Source organism: Phlebotomus argentipes, unplaced genomic scaffold (assembly GCF_947086385.1).
Source record: "Phlebotomus argentipes unplaced genomic scaffold, Phlebotomus argentipes genome assembly scaffold_18, whole genome shotgun sequence".
Classification (NCBI taxonomy): Eukaryota; Metazoa; Arthropoda; class Insecta; order Diptera; family Psychodidae; genus Phlebotomus; species Phlebotomus argentipes.
In genome coordinates, this window is record NW_026776177.1 from 11,198,779 (window position 1) to 11,219,710 (window position 20,932).

A 20,932-nucleotide genomic window follows, 5' to 3' on the forward strand; every position below is an offset into this window, starting at 1 on the left:
AAACTCATGACTCGCCATGAAAAGTAGTGAGATGTTATAGTCTTCGCACACAAATCCGTATGGTCGCGGTGCCATTTATGGCCAGAGCATATACTTAAGGAATGCTCATACAACTTAGGATTACATATGTTCCGGAGCATAATTGATCGAGATATTTTAACGCTTCGTATTCTCATGGTAATTTCGTGTTAAAAATTTTATCAATACTCCATGTTTCGTCTTTCAAGTCGTCAAAATTGCTTTTATAAATGGTAGCTATACTTTATGTTCACGTTGCTGTTAAACTTTACTTCAAAAGAAAACATTGCATTGTGAAACCGAAATATGTTTTGAAATATTTCACTTTCTTCATTGTGAACCTAATTTTATGGGACAAGTGACAAAAATTCAAACAAGAATTCCAGTGGAATTCCTGCAGCTCTGGGCAAAATTCCCTACCACTTGAGACACTTTATAAGTCTCTCCAAAATGAACATAATTGTACCGGTGCATTGAACAAAACGAGATTTATGAAGTGCCCAGGGAAACACTATGTGATTAGGTTGTGACTGTATAAATCTCATTTAAAAAGCTCAGAAAATCAAGAGAGAAACGAAACAGGAGAATAGAATATATTCGAGTTTAGAAATGGTTTGTATGTCCTTTTTAGAGAATAACATGAACTGAACACATTTTCGTGAATAAATAAAACATCATTGCATTAATGCAATTGAATAGAATTACCAGGAAAATTCCTCTTTGGCGCCACTCAACGATATTTCCACAATCCCAGCTGAATGCAATTGTTTTTCCACCACCCCCATTGCTCGGAGATCCGCAATCCAGCCAAATCGAGGGCGCCACTTGAGCTTATTTCGCCAGAGTAAATTGGAAAATAAAATTTTGATTACAGCATAGAAATTCTATTTGGAATTCAATTGAGCATCAACTTGCTCTCTCTAGATTCTCTTCTATTTCCGACAGAATGTTAAATACACACCAAAGTGGAAATTACAGATAAATTATAGGAACACAGTTTAACTGATGCAATTTTTAGTCACAAATTTATTACACATTGAGAGATGAAAGCAGATTTCATAAGTATGATACTGAAACCAAAAATAGATTGGCACGATAAATAAACTGGTTTATGGTGAGTGTTTGATAGTTTTAAGCATTAATATTTTGGTGTATAAATTGTTCAACGATGAAAACTTTCCAAAAAAAAGAGATTTTTAAAAATACCATAACAAACGCTATTCTCCCACATGTTTTCGGTTGGACTTTGGGGAAATTCAGCGTCAAAATTTTCCCATCAACAGCTAGAATTGTATTTTCAAGCAACGCAGAAGTGCAACAAACTCGCAATTTTGCCATGCATTGAAAACAGGATTGGATAAAATGTAAAAGAAAACTTTTACTGCGATTCTTCTTTCGAAGGAAACGCACAATTCCATACAGTCAACCAAATTTTCTATTTTTGTTTTCAAATATCGCCAAAAACACAATATCCACGATGATCAAATTGATTGGATAAACATTGGAAATGCATTGGAAAATAGGTCAAATTTGTGCTACAGAAAATATGTATGAACGTGTGCATTTTGGGTTGTTGTTTCAAGGGAGGATGCTGTAAGGAAGTGGAAAGGATATAAATTCACCATGCGAGCGAGGAATACAGAAAAAAAACCGCCGGATGTCCTGAGCATATTAAATTCACATTGATGAATGTTGGTGACCATTAGCACACAATTTAATTACGCTACGTATAAATTTTTAATTGATACCACGAAGCCCTCACCGTTTCTGATGAATTGGAGCTTTAGTTTGATGGGCACATTAAAATGTATTTGATTGCGGGCCATTAACAATTTCTCCTCTTGCCCAGGAGTCACGTAGAGTGGAGCCTCTTTTTCGGGATTTGGCGGGAAAGCCGCGCTGAAGCGCAGTATGAGAAAAATCTTGGCACAGTTTTCACATTCATCCGCCAGTGATATGAACCGAAGAGGAGGACACATAAATGATTCATTGCACGCCATTCCAATCATTTTTGCCTGGAGAAATTTCCAGAATGTCTCTCAATTTTTGTGATCAGAGGAAAAATCCAAAAATAACTGGCACAGCTTAAATTTGGCAAACCCAGTATTGATCGAGTGAGTCAAAGGATTCCTGTGGTTTTTCATACGAAAATAGTGATAAGAGCCATAATAGCTGTTAAGTCACGGAGAAGAGTTGAAGTTGGGAAATTCACACAAAATGCAGCCAAAAGCTGAAAGCTTTGTGGTGCAGTAAGTAATGCTAATGCTTGAGCTTACGCCTCCACGTAGCGAAATGCTTTTCCTAGAGGTAAAGTGAAGCCGAGAATAAGTCAAAATCCTAATGTTGTAATTCTTTTTTCTCTCCAACATATCAATAAAACATGAAAATGGTAAATCTCGTTTGTGGAGATTCACACAATAACCAAGAAGGATGATTTTCCAATTTAGAAGGCTGTGCCTCAGGTTCAGCCGAAGAATCAGACACATTGATGGTAAATCTTCTGTGGGAAGCTTTTGCAATTGACGGCAAAAAAATCCATGCCTGAGGAGAATATATCTTCGCACTATAATTTATTCATCACCACCTCGCATCCCCGAGTCAAATGATTTTCCGCAAAATTTCATTCTAGCACCTTTCGATTGGATTGTGTGCTCCTGGAGCGACCCCCACATATGCAAAATTGTTGTCTATCAGCATTAACTATGCATGAGATCTTATTCGTGGTGTTGCAATGTTGGGGAAAGGCACACCCCGGGACCATTTGAGCCAAGCAACATGATGTGAGAGAGAAATACCTCGAGGGAAGAATGCAGATATTCACCTTCTCTTGCAATTTCTCCCCATTTTTTCAACCATATATTCACTACAAAACACACCCTATATCCATTCACTCTGTGTCATTCATGATTTTTTATCCCGACCACAGCACAGAAAGAGAAAGAGAGAGAAAATCACAGGTGAGAAAGCATGAGTGTGTGAGGAATTAAATTCAGAGATGGGTTGAAATTCATCTCTACAGCGAGGCTTCCAGGAAATTGACGGTGTCACAGGGAAAAAGGCAAGACGAGGGAGTGTAATTGATTTTAGGGGGTGGAACAGGTGTTCTAAATTTCAACGGTGGGACAGAAATCCACTAATGGAAATTCCACGGGAAATTCCACTACACAACACTGATGGCAAGAGACACCCACGGAGCGGGAGATGATTTGTTCACTGACGAAAAAAATATCTTGTTCACAGGTGAAAATAATCAGGAAGAGAAGGTGAGAAAGTTATCCACTGACTTCTCATTTCACACCATCATATTGTGCCCTCCCTTCTCATCAACTGTAGCTATTCGCGAGACAAAACGCTTATTTCAAAACCACCGCGCAGCAGTCGCACGAAGCGTCCATGGACGATGGACTTCCACGAGAGACTGACAAGAGGATTATTGAGCACTTCCTCGAGAGTCACTGTACTGCAATTCAGTCGCCTCGAGTGTTTGCATGCCTCTCAACCAGCTCAGAGCGGCAAAGCTCATGCGTGGCCCAAGAAAGCGCCCAAAACTCCGTTCCCCAGCATTCAGTTCTCACGACACCGCCGGTGGGTTTGTATCCCAGCTAGATAGACTGTTCCCAATTGAGGTGTTCTGTGCAACAGGTGCTATTTCGCCATAAATATTCATATCAAATATTAATATCTGTCGCATTTGCCTCCACACACGCCGTGATGCTCGCCCATCAGCAAAGGGATAGTCATTCTGACGTATTCTGTACAGCTATGCAAACATTTGCACTGTGATCTAAGATCCATCAAGGTCTCGCATGTCCAAAAGCGGAGCATTAGCGCAGAGGTGTTAATTAAAACAACAACACGTTGTACGAAATCGCAATTGAAATGAGCTGACGTGAAGACAAAGGTTGCAAATCGAGCACAAAAGACATTCAAATGAGAAACAAGCCGTTCTGAAGAGAAGTGATAAAATGACAGTTTTATATTAAGATTGTTCTCTTACATTGCAATCACTAATAACAATTTCCTCATTGAGCCAGATTATATGCATTGATTTCAGTGAGTGTGTACACATTTATCAAATAATAATAATTACCCTATCAAATATGTATAATCATTAAGGCAAGAGTGTTGAAAATAACACCTTCTCTGTCTTCTCTGATCGCCACTTGTTATTTAACAACTATAAGATTCACACCTCTTGCAAAGCGTCACAGTCAATCATGCTTCTCATGCTCGAATATATCACACAGTTCCGATCCATCTTTCAGCACGTCTCACCACAAGAATGGAAATGTTCTTTGGTGCGTGTGTGATGCACAGAACACTCACTTTTTCCCGCGGCTCAGCTGTGTCGTTGTTGAAGCAGGTTTTGATGATTGTCGAGCTCCCACTTCGACACAGCAGAACGGGCAAGTTGAGTGTGAGGTGGCCAGAGAGATTCACAGACAGTTAGCTCTTTGCATCCGTTGGAGTCACGCGGTTTCTGCCACAGCGCGGAATTTCAGTTGGAACTTGTGAACCACATTGCGAATTGCATTCAGCGTGGGGGAGGTTTCGAGTGCGCGCATCTCACCCCCAAAAATTTCCAGCACACGCATGTAGAATCAGTGCAAATATCCTGTGTCCACAATGAGACTGTATCCGGTGATTTGTGCATCATGAAGGAATTTCTGTGATTATTCATCCCGTTCGCGCTAAGCAACTGGCCATATTCATGCTGCGAAGTAAATTGCTCTTGATATTCTTGTAGTTTGTGTGGCTTTTTGCATATGGTTCTGGGTCGAAGCACTCTCGCTAGCATTTTCACGAAGCAAAGTAGAAAGAACACTCTCTCATGTATCAAGAATTACAGGCAAGTAACTCTATCGGCACCTCGGCAATCAAGGGAGTTTGCTGGAATGCTTCTATACACCATCTTTCTCTCCTCCCTTTGCCGCGGAGGTGCGTCAATCATTGACCTTGTCCACATGAATGTAAGAAGCATCAAGTCATGCAGCATCATGTTAAATAAGGGACCAATAGCTTCTCTCAAAGTGCTTCACACACTGAAAAAACATGTCTATCGCCAGTCAGAGTGAAAGAATGTTTGCCTTCCGAAAACACTACATGAAATAATAAAGTGAGTTTGTTATCTTATCGCCGGAATCAAGACGTGAATTTGTATGATGGACACTCACACTTGTGGCCCATTTAGTGGAAATAATTATGCCATTGTCTTCATACAATTCCCCAACACTTTCGCCCAGAATTGAGAGAGGAACAGTGGCCCAGAGAATGTCGTGAACATGGGAATATTATTGTTTTACAGTCACATAGAGAAAGAGTCACTGAACGAGCGATGAACAGAGTTGATACGCTTCCAGATATAAAGTGACTCACACTGCGATAACCTTGATTCGCTATTTGATAAACACATAGTCAATTAATTTCAACACATTTCGTAGCGTATCGTCTTAATATTACACGCCTAATTCCCAAAACAAATACCTCCAAAATCTCATGTACCATTTAATCCTCAAACTAACTTTGCCGCAATTCTGTTGCTGAAATGTTTCGCGCACTCACCTACATTATTTCCGCCATTCACCATGAGAGGAATTTTAAGCAATGTGGCCAAAGCAGTGGTTGATGCGGAGCCACATAATGTTCCCTAAGCATTTGAGGGAGTCACGAACGAGTCATCTGCAAAGAGGAGTCAAATGCATACAATGCCGCATGTCCACCTGATATGCTGAAGGAGGTGGAATCGCCTCTTTCTTCATCTCAATTAGACATTGGATTTGTACACTCGGAACCCGTTAGGTTCGTGTCAATTGTCCGGCTGTGGCAGAATCGAAAATTGTGTGTACGCTCACATGCTTATGGTATTTCAGAGCGAACGAAATTGACGAGCAAGGCAATTCAACCTGAGTAGATTCGCGATTAAGGAGAAATCTTCGAATATTTTTCACTGGAAATTTTTTTTTTGCACAATAACTGTCTCTTGAGCCAATTCTCAGCTGTACACAATTAAAATCACCATTGTTCACAGTGAGATAGAACGCCAATTGTCCACTCCTCTGCAAGTGTCTTCGCCTTGAGCGACACCCAATTAAGAGGTAGTAAATGTGTGTTATCGCTTTGCATTGAGAACGGGAGACTTACAAAATGCTGAGAGTTCTCTCGTGCTTGGACTTTCTTCTCAACATCCGAGCACTTAATTGAATAATACGAGCCACTATATCGTCCATAAATTGGCTCGAATGCCTCGAACAGCTTAAAGAATGTGTGTTCAGAAGAATCTCATTTTCCACGTGACATTCAGAAGTTTTTTTTCCTTTAAGTCACACAGACTGCAAGAGATGGTAATCCCATGAAAGACATCTTCCACTAATTGCCCCACGCACAAGAACCCTATTATTAATTTTCTTTTCATTTCTAATGACACTTGAAGCTGTTACTCACGGAGTCAATGCGAATTTTTTTCCCTCCTTTCATTTTGTTGGCAGAACTTTTTACGAAATTCCCGCAGACATTTGCAACTCTAGAGTCTAAGTGTTTATGACGTGGAAATAATTACTTTGGTATTTTCTTATGCAAAATGACTATGCGTGGAGGAGAGTGAGAAATATGGACTTTTAGATTGCTTTTCATCTGCGGCATAGGCAAGAAATAACAATTATGGCTCGCAAATTGCAATGGGAGAAAAAATGTCCAAATTGGCAAGACAATGCCGGAGATTTATTGCAGTGAAAATTGCAAGCTGAACAGATGAAGTATCGGGTATCTAATTAGGCGAAAATAGTTGCTCTTCTTTCACATGTGCTGTACAATGAAGAAGGCACTGTTAATGTAATTGAACGCAGAAGAATCCACCTTTGAATGCTGGATGTTTAAGAAAAAGTACAATTTCTTTCAACTATCTTTCTCAAGTCATGCCATTAGGAAAAAAGTATCCATTAGAAGAATGTTTTTTTTTTAAGAATACACGGAAACAGTCAATTTTCGAAACAATTCTGACTTGATTGATAAATTTCTATAGGAAATAATTTTAGGTAATTTAAGACAAAGAATATTGTAAATAAATGAGAATGAAAATTTCAATATAATAACATTTATTAGAAGTCATAATTGTTTTCGCGATTTACGATAATTCAAACTTATAATTCAATCTATACATCTTTTCAGTTAAAAACAAACAATTTAAGGGGATGTAGATGGAGTTTTAAAGGGCTTCATAGCTATGAAAAGTCTTGTTTTATGGGTAATCCCGGTTATCTGCTAACATGTTGGGCGCCATGTAAATCCAAGAGTGTCTTAACTTTCTCAGTTTATCCACTATTCAGGTCTCTTATTGCAGCTGTCATATTGAACACAAAATAACAACTTAATATTCACTTCAGCGTCTCACTTTGCATGGGGATGTATTCAGATCGCGTTCATTAGTGTCTTGAATTGCTTCTTTTGCGCCGCACATATTCCATCACACTGTCTCTAGAAAGATAACTCTTTTGTGGCACTTTAAACAATTTCTCCGATTTTTTTTTCTTACCCTAATTACACCCTCTGGATCGTCCTCGATGCGTAAAAGGAACACAATAAAACCATCGGAAATGCCCATCCGCATCTCTATCGAGCAATCAAGATCTTCTCATCTTCATTTAGTTGCCCCAGAGAAAATAAATTGCAATTAGTGCTAGTATTACCAATTACATCGGCATCAACATCTCGCAGTTTCCAGTCACTGGCTCTCATGATGGCATTATGTTCTTAGTGCCTTTCATTGAGCATTTTATTGCTTACATCACATCTTGCATGTTTTCGCATGAATTTAAATGATTTCACCTGATTAAAATGCATCCATTTGAAAATGCCACGACTCCTCTCAGCGTCTTGTACTTTTCCCACAGACTTTTGTGGATAGAAATTTGATCCACCAGAGAGCATATTGTCGGCACTCAAGAGGAAAATTTCGTGAGAGTTAATAAAAGAGCAAGATTTTGAGAGATATTTCCGTATGTTGAGCATAAAGTCAGCCGACAAAAGTTCAAATTCAATTAAATTCACTCCATTTTGGCAGACAGTTGTTCTGCAACTCACAAGCACAAGCACGTTTGTGGATCAAATGGCATGCAAAATATACCAAAATATGTCTGCATGATTACCACATGAATTGGGCTTGAGAGAATTTTTCAAGTCGTGACTGAAGAAAACTATTTGTTTTCAGCAAGGTTTTGCGTCTTTCACTTCTAACAGCGTCCAATGAATTGTGGATTAAACTATGCATTTCCTATCAATTTCTCAGTCACTTGGCTATGTCTAATCATGCTCCATTGGTTTGCAGATTCACCCCAAAAGTGTTTTCCTAGTTCGTCACGTAGATATTTCCCTGTATGAAATTTGCATGCCACCTTGTATGACCGCCTCATCAGACTGATGCATTGATTTCCCATCATAACAGGCATTTGCATATATGTAAATTGCAGGAAATCAATTTGGATTCTCAGGAAAACTCACCGACAACACCCTCACAGTGTGGGAAAGCTTCCACACTCATGGGAAAGTGCATATCCAGGGTTTCCACCGGAACGTCACCAAATAGCTTCGGAAGCACTCAGCGCTTGGCCATCTCGGAGAGGAGTTTCGACGGTTCCTGCATTGATGAGGTGAGAGTCTTTTCCACGGGTAGATGTCGCATATATTTTCCCCCGGAATATCGATCAATTGGGGTGGAAAATTTCCCTGAGGGTTGGCGAAGCGCCATTGAGGAAATCTCTAGCGATTGCGCACTGAAGGCCAGACTCGGGAGTTGAAGAGCCAGTGATTGAGAAGAATTTTCACCACGAGGAAAATCCTAGAAATTTCTCAAGTAATTGGACTGGAAATTGGTGGCAGAGATTGTTGAGAAAATGTGTTGGGATATAACGATGGCAAATTGCCTAAAGATTTGATGAAACTCAGTGAAGTTCGACTCTGAATTTCCCCTCATTGATTTTCCCCAGAGTGAAAATTCATGGCCTTGCAAATGTCCTGCAGATTTTCACCCTCGAACAAGTCATTCAGAAGACGAGATACGCACTTTAGTTGAAAGACTACTTTCGTGAGTTTTGTGCAGTTTCTATTGATAAAATCTTCACTTACAAAGTGAAAAGTGACAAAGTGTGTGATTTTCAAGGCACTGACGCTGTGCTAAAGAGACCACAATAAATCATTTATTCAAGGTGGCATTCAATCAATATGGATGAATGCCAAAATGTGATTGAGTTTGAGGAATTTGTTGATGCAATTCAGGACGACGTCATAGACAACATGGTAAAGATCAAGCGTCCATCTTTCTAAACCACGTTTTTCTTTCACTGGCCATAATCATCTCTGACTGGTATCGCAAGAAACTCGCTGCGAATTCCCATTGAAACTGAAATCTCTGCTCATTTTCACTGCAAAGCAGCGCGTTTCATGTGAAAAACCATCTCGCGAAATTATAATTCTACATGCGTGCGGAATATCATGAAACTTTCATTGGGAAAAAGTCAGTCCGTCAAAGCCACGGGAGAAAAAGATGATACAATGCATAATTGACACAAAATTCAGCAAAAAAGGTGTAAATCCGAGAGAATATTCTCTCGTTTTGAATTGTTTCCATATCACTTTTCACTACATTGTCTTTTTACGCCCTCATTGTGAATCATTGTCTCTTCTGATGATGTTTTCTCAAATTGTCACGGGAACGAATACTGAACTCTTCAATGAGCAAATTATGCCTCTATTGAGATAATTTCGTTAGTTTCTTGGCCACACAAAAAAGAGGCATTTGGACATTAGTCTATGTGGTTTTTTGGCATAATTTTGGGGTCAGAAAACGTGCAGAGGTGATTGCTCGGAAAAGTTCCGGTGCGTTTATTGATCATGTTGCAGATGTTAAAGGGGAAAAGCTCTGTAAATTCGGAATTTTTTTACCAATATTTCTTTGCCAAATTTCTAATGATAAATCAGTTTCGTACGACTAAATTATTGTGCAAGAATCTGTACATAAGTTTTAGAATACAAAAAGAGCATCCGGAAGAGTTTAGCATAAATTATTTCTGCAACTTTGTAACGGACTAGAAGACGCGTTTCTCTATGTCTACTGATGCAAGTCAAGCAGAGGTCTATTGTCATAATTTAATATTGCTCGGCAACAATTGAAATCGCAACTGAGATTAGGAATGTAGTGTAAGCAGATGGAAATAATTGTATGACGTTCAATCTCTCCGCTGGCGGAGAATTGTCTTGGAAATACTTTTAAATTACAGTGGATGGAATGAGAATTGGAGCTCGTAGTTGATGAAGCGTTTGCAATGTTAAACTCACCGTAACCGCTTTTTATGTAATAGCAAAACGTCCACGGAGGGAACGTCAGATGAGAAATTGCACAAATATCATCCAGATCACGGTGATTTTCCTGCCTTTGCCGGCCGCATGACTCATATAAACCATTCCACAGTTGAGCGCTCAATTCTTCGTCAAAATTATTGCCGAATCATTATACTTTTGGGCACTGCTCTTACCACGACAGCACCAATATTACAAGCAGTTCTAATTGATGTGCAAAATTTACAACATCTCTCACACTTGTTACAATTTCACAGTGAATGAGTGGAGAATTGATGATGGTGGAAAAAATGGGACTCCACAAGTAACTGTTTGAAGAAATTGACGTGAGATTTCCGCCTATATGTACCAAATTTCAGACAAGAAACCTTACCAATTAAAAGATATCAATGCTCAGAGTGAAATTGACTTGAGTGACCCTTGAGCTCTGAGCGTGCGTTATTGATTGATTCGAGAGGCACGTTTCAACAGGCGCGAAGAGGTTTTCACGAACGCGGTGCCTTTCACCGTGAACAAGTCAACATTTGAAGGATTTACTGAAGAAGTTGCGAAGAAGAGCTGAAATTTACATAATAGTGAAGATGATTTATGCGCGATTGTTTGTCTTCAGCGACTACAATAAAGCATTGCTAAGGGGTCAATAAATCTGAAGAAAAACCATAAATTGAGCCTGAATTTAAGTAAGTTTAAATGAGATTATGCGTCAACTTGCAATGGGAAACAATCACAGTTTCGTCTGTAATTTAAATTTGTCTCTATAATAATTCAACGTAGTGTTTCCCGGACATTTGAGTGGAATTGTATTGGATATTTTTTGCGGTGGAAGTTTTAATTGAAACCCATTTCTTCTGTGAATGGCAAAGCATTGAATTCTTAAATCTCTTTGTAGGGTCAATCGGAGAGTAAGAAGAGCGGCAAGAAGGAGCGCGGAAGTGATGGCGTGGAGACCAAAGGAACAGCAATGTCCTTCGGTTTCCGCAAGAAATCCACTCCGGCTGGGAAAAAGAATGTCGGCACTAAGGAGAAGGAGAAGACCGGACAGGATGTGACTGTGATAGAGAATCGCGGTGTGTTCAACTCTAATCTCACCGACAGCGACAAGAATGGGAATTCAGGTGAGCAAAAATCATACTGCGGAAAATGCCGCAAGCGTTCAAATGCAAAAGGTTGAAGGTGGCATTAAGAAAATCACTTTGCGTGATGAACATTTCTTTCACTGTATAAGAAAGGAATTTGTAGTGCCGCTTTGCATATGCTGAATTTCTGAATACGGAAGTTTGACACGCGCTTCTCCACTTAAACCTCTTGCCAAGTTAAACATCCTCAGGGCAGATGATAAAAAACCCTGCAGCTTATCTGAATTTTCAATCCAAAGTAAAATGTAGAGAATGCTCACGCGATCGCTCAACTCTAGCCGGCAAAGAGAAATTATACTTTCATGGTGTAACCGTGATCTTGGGATTTATCTTGTATACCTTTCGGCGAAGAATTGCGCGGCTAGACTGAAAAAGAAACTTTTCACCGCTCTCTGCTTCTAGGATCGAGGGATTCTCTGGATGAGGCAATTCAGACGGGCAGGTCGACTCCTCGCCTTTCAGCCCCCAAGAAGGAAACCGCCGGGACGAATTACAGAAGCACTCGCTTCGGTTTCCGCCAAAGCAACGCCGTGAGGCCCGCGTCGACGGGTCTCACGCCAAAATTTGCAGACTTCGACAGCAACTCAAACACCACAGGTGAGCATAATGCGCATAATTTATGGTGCAATAGCCTCCATAATTGCCAATCATCTCGTGCCAATGGCGAGTGAGAAGTGGAAGATCATCAAACATGGGGAAACAAGAAGAAATTTCTCCAACTGGCTTTTCAGTCCACGATGGTCAATTGATCGCGATGTGAGACTAATTATAAAATTGCTCTGTGCCAAATACAGATAAGCGTCGCTCAAAGAGTGCTTCGGGAAGTGCATCAGCCGCCCGAGCCCAGATCAATGAGATGCATCAGAAAGTGACAAGTCAGGCACAGCATCCCAAAATAGCCAGTCAGAGTCATCAGCAGCAGCAGCAGAGCCTGAGAGCGGCCTTTTTCGACACGCAGTCCAAGCCCAGCGCCGTGCGCACGGGATTCCACACGAATGACATGTGAGTGCGATCGATGGTCAGACACGATGGACAGTTGGTGTTATCGTGGTTTTCCCATTGCAGTGTTCGGCCGACGCCGCAGCTGGCAGTCGCGCCCGTGACCAAGCTGACGCTGCACTCGGCGAATTTGCCGCGTCCGCAAGTCCCGGTGCCCGTCAGTCTCACCACCGCGCGCACCATGGATCCGAAGGGCGCCAAGCAGGCCCTCAACACCAGCCGTCGCTCCTTCTTCGCGGGCACGGCCAGCAGAGACACATCCCTGGACTCCGGAATTTCCAGCTACGCCAGCAGCCACAACGCGCCGGCGGCCAGGAAGGCGCGCGTGCGACAGCGAAATCTCGAGGTGGTCATGAATGGGCGTCACACGTTCCAGGTGCGAGATCTCGATGACTCCCTCTCTGACGACGCCATTGTGCCGCTGGCGCTGCCAAAGCTGCCCAGTGCGTTTCAGGTAAATGTCGCGGACTTTCTCAGATGAATTTGAATTTAATTGTCGACATCCGCAGGCCTCTCGCCAGCCGGCACCCATCAGCGGCCTCATTCGCATCGATCAGCCACACTATCGTGAGTTTCACAGAGATCACGGATCCCCGCCCAGAAAGCCCTCCATTCCATCCGACGTGGAGAGTCTGGAGGAAGATGCCGAAGAAGGCAAATTGTACAGAGACAAGGCTGCGTCGGAGAAGAGGGTGTCCCAGATGGAGACCAGCAGCAAGCAGTCATCTCCAGGCAGTTCTCGCGCCTCTTGGGGACATGCTGGAGAGTCCATGGCCCACAAGGACTTCAGCAGCCTGAGTCTGAGCAGCAGCGACGATAGCAAGGAGCCACTGAAAGTCTCGTCAATTGTGATCAGAGATGATGACATCACTTCAATCACATTCACACATGATCCATCAATGACAGACTTCCTGCCGCCGTACCGGCCAAAAGAGGCGTCTTTCAGCCTCCGCGAGGACACACAATTCGCCGAGATGGCCGCTGCAGTCAGCGATGTTCTGCTGGATGATGAGACTTCGCCCACGGACAGCCTAGTCAGCAGCTGCACGGACACAGATGAGCTGCTGAAGAAGAATTCTCACGCCAAGAAAAAGACCCACGATGAGCTGCTCATGGTCAAGGAGATGGAGAAAGATTTGGATGAGATATCACCCGAACTGGACGATATTAATCTCATCAGTCCAGTGATGGTGGGAACTCCAACTCACGCCTCGACCTCTCTGTCCCTCTCAGAAGCCGGGCGAGACTTCCTGATCGACGACGAGATCGCCGATCAACCAGCACTGGTATTCAATGACAAAAACGGTGAGTTTATTGCCACTAAAAGTGCCAATCACAGATCTCAATCTTTATTTCCATCCGCAGTCACGCACTCGCATGTGAATCGATTTAAAATTCAGGGCAATCTACAAATAAATCTCTCCATTTAGGCGACAAACTTTTGCCCCTTTTACCAAAAATATCACAAAGTTGTGGTAAATGTTAATTGAAAAGCTGACATTTTCCAGCCCCTCATTTGACATTGGATTTTCATACTATAGTCCAACCTCTAATTTATAGTATTTGTGGCTTATTTCCGTACGCCTATTTGGACAAACTTTATAGTCATAATTCTCAGAAGGTTAACATAACTATCATTTTTGTATGATTCTGTAGACACCGCGTCGAACATGCAAGTCTCAACTGCGGACACAGTGACTCTTCAGGAGGTGAATTCAATGGAGAACCTAGGCGAATTGGCCGCCAGCATGACTCAGTCTGGCCAGAAGCTGCTCAGCAATAGTTCCGCAAAGGCATCCCGGCGACTCCCGCGCTCTGAGTCTCTGGACACTCTCTCGCCGTGTGAGTCCATCGCGTCCGACGATCTCATGATCGACTACCAGAGTCAGTCGAGCCTGGACTCAGTGGACAGGGTGGCCAGGTCGAATGGCAGCGGCAGTGGCTCTGCCCTGCACTCCATGGACGAGAATCAGCTGTGGTCGGAGCTGGAGGCCCAGGGCGGTGAGCTCCTGAGGGAGTGGAGCAGTCTCCTGCGCGTGAATGGCAAACCCAGCACCAGGGACAGCATAACGTGAGTACTGTTGCTTCCCTCTTCCATCGCGAAAACCGCCGCGGTATTTTTTAATTGCATAATCATCGACATGACTCATTCGCAGAGAGCCAGAGTAAGGGGAAACAGAGTTGAAACTGCTCTAGATAGGTTGGCTCATTGTAGAGACACAGAAAATGAATAATTGGTGACAATGAGCAATAAATCTTGGATAAATTATTCCGTGTTCCAATAAGAATCCATTACATACGTAGAAGTTAAGAGAAATCTGTCAGTTTTTACACTCTCGAAACTAAATCGTATTCCCGAAAAATAGCGAAAAGTCTAAAATATTATGATGATCTGTAAAATCTCGCCAGATTCTTATTTAACTCGGATGATGTTTTTGCTGCGTTCTCCCATTATTTCCACTAAAGTGTGTTTTATATGTATATTCAGACAGAGAGAAAGAGAGAAAGATCAGCGAATCGGAACGAAACCAAAAGTAATCGACCTGATGTTTTAATACACTTCATATGAGTGTTTAGTTGGCTTTCAGTGCTAAAACGCGACAAAGTATATTTTTTGCAAATCCCTTGGCACCCACACAATTGTCTTCGCGAATGGGAAAGTGCGGTCTTCCCAAGAATAGCGTCAGAGCAATTATCTTTGCTATTGTCAGTGAATAAATTCACCAGATTAATGGAGTGTTGTGTGCGGCTCTCATCATCGAAGCCCAATTAATCCGAAAGATTTACCACGAAACTTTCACAATTGACTCGCGATGATTGTATTTTTATTACAACTTTATTATATTTTTCATTCAATATTGAGGGCCACCTTTTTCCACCACAGCCATTTTCTCTCCGCGCGCGTCTCTCTTTTTGTTGCACCAACCACGGCAAAAAGAGTATGGTATTACTTAACGAATTCATCCACACACCGTTTTGTTATGGTCTTTACGGTTACCATGAGTCAGTTCAGCGCGAGAGACTGCATCGGTGAGAAGCGAACTCGCGGAGGGTTGAAGCACACAGTGATATTTTGGCTAACGTAGTGACAAAGGGTGTTTATGGAACGTCTTCCATGGAATTTCAAAGAGACCCCTTCGGAAATTGACGCAGATTCTGGGTAAACCGTTTCGTTTCTTTGGCACGCTCTTCACCATCAGCTTTTCTGTCCACTCGCCATAAAGTCAATGTCTTTTTTTTCAATTTCTCGCATGGCTTTACCTTCTGATTTTGTCAATTGAACCACATTCAGTGAGAAGTGAAAGACCTCGAGCGCGGCTCCTTTGGCCAGAATGACTCACACAACGGTCCACGGATTCTCCCGTGAGAGCTATGAGAAAATCACGGTTGTTCCATCAGAACAACCAGCACGAAACCACGAGTGCGGAAGAGATTCAACTCCAGTTTGAACTCGACAATGCTATTGATTAAACTTTCTGATACACGCTTGCAGACGGCTGCAACTATCTCGCTCACGCACACTGCCGGTTTTTTGGGTGGAAAATCAATATTTCGGGAATGGAATTTTCTAACTTAATCGCTCTTGTTTTAAAATGCACACAAAAAGCTTCAATATCACAATTTGAGAAGACATTATTCTTAAGACGAGGAAATTCCGCCCCAATTTCTTGAGTGTGCCGCTCAGGGTAGGTTAGTGATGGATTTCCCACCCACTTTTCCACCCCCTGGCACTGTGAAACCTTGTGCGATTGTGTTGTGGATTCTGCATTTCAAGTTCGCGCATTTCCACTCCGCATGCGCCAGTGTTTGCCAAACTTGGCACCCCGCAAAACTGACCCACTTCCCTCAACTACTTCAGCATTGATCCAGCGATATTGGGAGGTTTTCCGCTGGTCGAATGCCTCATCGATAAAATTAGTCGCGGCTGATAAGAGAAACCGTCACCCAAGTATCGATGCATAGACAGAGAATGGTTGGCTAGTCGTGCGAGAGAACGCGGTGGAAACTGTTGGGAAAACACTGAAATGCGACCCTTGAGTAGCGCAGTAAAGAATTCGATTGACTTGTATTTGGTAGTTTCTTCGCAGCAACAAATGGAGCGTCAGTTAGATATTTGCTGACCCTGAGTAGTAATCCATTAGAGAGACTCTTTTTCCACATCTTCCTGACCTTTAGAAGAGAGAGAGCATCTGTAGAAGTGAGAGACTGCCAGTGAATTTGAAGTGCCAATGAGACCATGAGGTGTTTTTCCTCAAGTGTTCAACTCTGTGAAAATTACCCAAAATGTGGCAAGATATATTGATGTAACGCATCTAATTAGCAGCTCTCCAGATGAAATTGATGTGAATTTGATTAGTGATTATCGCACCTAAGACATTTGCATAGAGATTTCATTACAAACAACGATTTCTATTATATCTTCTCACACGGGAAAAACTCCATGAACTTCATGCCAATATTGCCACAACCACAAGTGTGAAAATAATCAGTGAAAATGCACAAACTCTTATCGCAGTGTCTTATCACCACTCTCGTGCCAATACGTGTGATTAATTAACTTGTGGAATGCGTAGACTTTAGAGCAGTTCGCACAATGGAAATGCATTCGCCAATTGGAGCCAGGAGAGTCAAGACGGATCTCCTGACCTCCGAAAATGTCTTCATTCAGCCTCCGCCCTCGACTGCGAGTCGATCAAAGCTTCCTGTCCATCAGCACCATCAACAAACATTGAGTCCCACCAAGAGCAAAACTACCTCTGCCCCAGACAGGTTCGACAAGAGTTACTCGTGAGCAATTTAGGTCTTTCCAAACCACAAAATTGAGAAGAAAAAGTTCCATTAAATCTGCTTCACTTGTGTGGAGCTTTAATTTAATGAACCAACCCGAGATATGACCCATAAATAAACGTCTGGACGTGAGCTATAATATGGAAACATTTATTTCCAGTGTCAAAATTTCAACTTTGGGTATTTCCCTCTGGCTAGAAATTAACTTATTTATTACTTTGGTTGAGGATGCGGAGATTCTCATTCGGTGACCTTTCAGTGTCTCTTGTTCTGTCTCGAAAAGAAGATAGTATAATAATATTTAGCGGGTCATTTGAATTGATGTAAGCTGAAATATCATTTCTTTGTTCCGCAGATCACAACTCCCCGCGAGAGCGACGAGACTCCTGAACCGCTCCCGGCTGCAAAGCACCATCAGCACCGCCGGATCAGACAGCCCGCGCTCCCTGGACGGAGTTCCGCGACGCGCCCAGTCACTATCCAAGACCAACTCGCCGCACTTGTTCCAGGAGTCGAACACGCGCTCTCCGGAAGGTGTGTACATGGACAAATCCACGCAGAACATCATGATTCAGGACATTGCGGCCATGAAGAAGCAGCTGCTTCGCCTCAAGTGTCTGCTGCAGGAGGTGAGTACAGGAGCTGCAGCCGCAGGATGAACCGTGCCAATGTTACTTGTGCTTTGTTTTGCTTTTTGGTTTTGACTTTCTGTTTTGCGGGTGCCAAATTACACCAGGATGAAGACAATTTGAAGATGGTACGTTTTTATTTTTCGTCAAAATTTCAACCCTCCGACTAACACTTTCCCCAATTGATCTTGCTCATTAACCTCGCTTCGTGCCTTTTTTATTTTATCTCAACTGTGAAGCAATGAAACCACCAAGTCATTGGGACTAAATTAATTCCATGCCCGAATTTTATGGCCTGTGGCGTGTCTCTTTGTCACCCGACTGACAAATTGCGGGCACTTTTTCGCAAGAGCACACGCAAGTTTGGCACGAACTCAGGCAAATCCTGAAGAAAAATTGCATAATCCATTGTCTGATGCATATTCAAAGTGGTAAACTTGATAAAAACTCAAAGACCTGCTTTGAAATGTGCTAAACGAGGCGTTACCATTGGAAAGTTGAACTCCTCAGTGGTCCTCTTCATTGTAATAAATTATTGATTTTATTGTATGTTTATGTTTTGTGAAGAGAATCGTATTATATAATTACCAATTGAGGAGAAAATTAAGTCAGTTTTATAAATTCATGAGTTCATTTTCCTTCTCACTGACGATGGTTGTTTGGTATGAAAACACGTGTAAGTCTAACGTCCCCACGTTAAAACTATGCGAATAATTTTTTAAAAGCTTGTTTTTGGTTTTGTGTTTCAATCATCCTCGAAATAGTTGCTGATTTTCATCCAAAATATTCAATCATTTCTCGATCTTTAATCTCCAGGGCGATCCTCTCAACTCATTTGAACACAATAATGGGCAGATCTTCACAACCTGCGCGCCGGACAGCAACTTAAGCAGCCTCTCGAGTCTCCAGAGTGAGTCAGCATCTGAGGAACCTCACCAGGATGTGGTGGAACTGAGAAGACAGGTGGTTGTTCTTCAGGTATTAGCACGATTTGTGTTCTTTTTATTTTATTTATACCCCTCGATTTCAAGAAACTTTTCACGCAGCCAAAAGGGGCACGCAAAGCCCAAAATCGATAACTTTACACACTTTTAACGTTTTTGGCACACGTAAGAATTAAACCTAGAGCATTTTCTCTTATTTCCACCATGCATGACCATTTTTAGCACAATTCTTTTTTTCCCATGAGAAACTTTGTGATCTCAGCAATTTAAGGTAATTTTTCTTAATCGCCCCATTCGTAGACTGAACTGGATGATAGAGACAGAACGATAAAGATCCAAAAGAATATTATAGCCAAGTACGAGGCGGAGAAGTTAAAGAGCAAGAATCACGCCAACACCGCCGAAAATGCAACTCAAACTGAAAGGGTATGAATTAGAGAGATCATCAAAACCGAAAATTCATCACATTCACCGTTTTCGTTTCTCATTCTGTTTTCCAGATTAAACCCATGGCAACGCTAGCGCAAGATCAATTAGCCAGGTGAGTGAGAAGATTATGGGCATTTGTGGCAAAGACGAATCAAGAAAATTGATATTTATTCACCAGATGGAGATCATTTCTTGCACTCTTTACTCGAATTCATCATTTTCCTCGTTCATACCCTCATTATCGTTACTTTGGCCAATTCTCCTCGATCACTAGTAGAGCTTTCATATACTTCTCCTCACATTTCATTCGGTCATGCACACTCATTCGACACTTCATTGCAAGAATCCCATTCAATATCCTATTAGAATGATATTTCGTGGTTTTCCAAATCAAACGAAGACTATGATAAATAGTCAATATATCGGGAAATCACGAGATTAGGCAGTAAATTTATCCACGAAATATCAAACTAAAATTACTAACTTTCTTCTATTTTGCCGCTAACGGACACAATATCATTACATTTAATCCACCAAAATGCCGGACGAGCAGGATTCAGTTTAGCCAGGTACTTGTGTGTGATTGCCTGATCGCAATAGTAGTTTTGTGTGCCATAAACATCCTCTGCATACTCCACGTGCTTCACACGTCTTTGGGTCCTTGCTTGTGACTCTAAAATTGCGGCCTTTCAGACGAATTTTGCATGCCTTTTGTGAGATCATCAGATATATTTTGGAAGAAACCAAGTGATTGTGATAAGGAACAAGAAGCTGTGGAGTTGAATATAATTTTTTCCTTTAACACTTCTTTTGAACACTAAAGAGATTGATTTCAAGTTTGTAAAGTCCAGTTGAGCATGAGGGAATTTTGCTGTAAAAAAAATGTCAAATCAAAATATTTCAATTACTCTTTCATGCTGCTCTTGAAGATATCAGAGGTTGACGCCCTTAATCTAATCTCTAAAAGTCAAGGATCTAAATGGTATTTTTTCCCACCGTTGCAGAATTGATTCAAACGGACTGACCCCGAATTCTCAGCGAGTCACAACAACCACTTCCATCTCCTTCAAGAGCCCCACTAAGGCCATCACCTTAAAGCCCGTGAAGACCACCCCGATCGGGAATGTGACCAATATCGCGCACTCGCGGAAGTACGTGAGGAGTTTCAGCGTGGACGACACCGAGGCGGGCATCAAGAATGGGCGAATATCCGCGGGACTCATGACGAATGGGAGTCGCAAAATTCCCATTCTCTCAGGCACCGCCAAGAACACCTCGGCCAGAATTCCGCGCTCATCGCTCTCATCATCCCGCAGCGACTCAGTCAATAGCAGTTCATCGAGTCTAAGCGAGACGGCGGACAGGAAATCCCTCCCCGCGAAAATTCTCACGTCAATGGCCAAATGAGAGATGGTCACAAGAGGCTTTCCTCCACCCACATGTGATAAGAGATTCCCCCCTCCCAGGAGGTTAGACGGCGAGAGATCTTCCGCGCAATGAATCACACTTAATACAAATTGCTATAGCATTTATAAATTATTTTAGTTGAAGTTTAAGAGATGTACTGGTTAGCCTAAATGTATTGTATATTTTGTAATCGTTTTGAGCTTCTTCCTTAGAAGAGCATTTCTTCCCTCTGCCC

General features: G+C 42.1%; 2 protein-coding genes across 15 annotated transcripts in view; one reads left to right on the top strand and one right to left on the bottom strand.

Annotated features, from left to right (window-relative positions):
- Positions 1 to 3,471, bottom strand: part of LOC132260224 (acid sphingomyelinase-like phosphodiesterase 3b) — a 43,878-nt gene extending 40,407 nt beyond the window's left edge. For 2 of the 8 annotated variants that reach the window (XM_059758212.1, XM_059758215.1), the window contains exon 1: positions 3,303 to 3,471. The gene's annotated coding sequence lies outside the window, so the exon portion shown is untranslated. The other 6 variants (XM_059758213.1, XM_059758217.1, XM_059758218.1 and 3 more) reach the window with 6 other exon arrangements.
- A 1,007-nt stretch (positions 3,472 to 4,478) lies between these two features.
- LOC132260991 (uncharacterized) lies at positions 4,479 to 20,706 on the top strand. Of its 7 annotated transcripts, XM_059759451.1 has the most exons (15): positions 4,479 to 4,739; positions 8,481 to 8,660; positions 11,255 to 11,480; positions 11,904 to 12,098; positions 12,296 to 12,503; positions 12,567 to 12,954; positions 13,010 to 13,805; positions 14,157 to 14,571; positions 17,644 to 17,917; positions 18,025 to 18,045; positions 18,734 to 18,895; positions 19,162 to 19,287; positions 19,362 to 19,402; positions 19,844 to 19,859; positions 20,295 to 20,405. In XM_059759451.1, the coding sequence occupies exons 2-15, from the start codon at positions 8,550 to 8,552 to the stop codon at positions 20,298 to 20,300; spliced, it is 2,985 nt and encodes a 994-aa protein (XP_059615434.1). In that variant the 5' UTR covers positions 4,479 to 4,739; positions 8,481 to 8,549; the 3' UTR covers positions 20,301 to 20,405. The 7 variants fall into 7 exon arrangements, with proteins under 7 accessions (XP_059615434.1, XP_059615429.1, XP_059615430.1 ...); XM_059759446.1 differs by lacking the exon at positions 19,844 to 19,859 and having other exon boundaries at positions 20,295 to 20,706; XM_059759447.1 differs by lacking the exon at positions 19,844 to 19,859 and having other exon boundaries at positions 18,734 to 18,880; positions 20,295 to 20,706.
- Positions 20,707 to 20,932: the final 226 nt, after the last annotated feature.

Bases quoted from the DNA above. Each gene is read 5' to 3' on its own strand.
- LOC132260991 (XM_059759446.1), top strand. From the start codon at position 8,550: ATGGGAAAGTGCATATCCAGGGTTTCCACCGGAACGTCACCAAATAGC. The intron at 8,661-11,254 runs GTGAGAGTCTTT...ATCTCTTTGTAG, and splicing joins ACGGTTCCTGCATTGATGAG to GGTCAATCGGAGAGTAAGAA. The intron at 17,918-18,024 runs GTGAGTACAGGA...AAATTACACCAG, and splicing joins TCAAGTGTCTGCTGCAGGAG to GATGAAGACAATTTGAAGAT.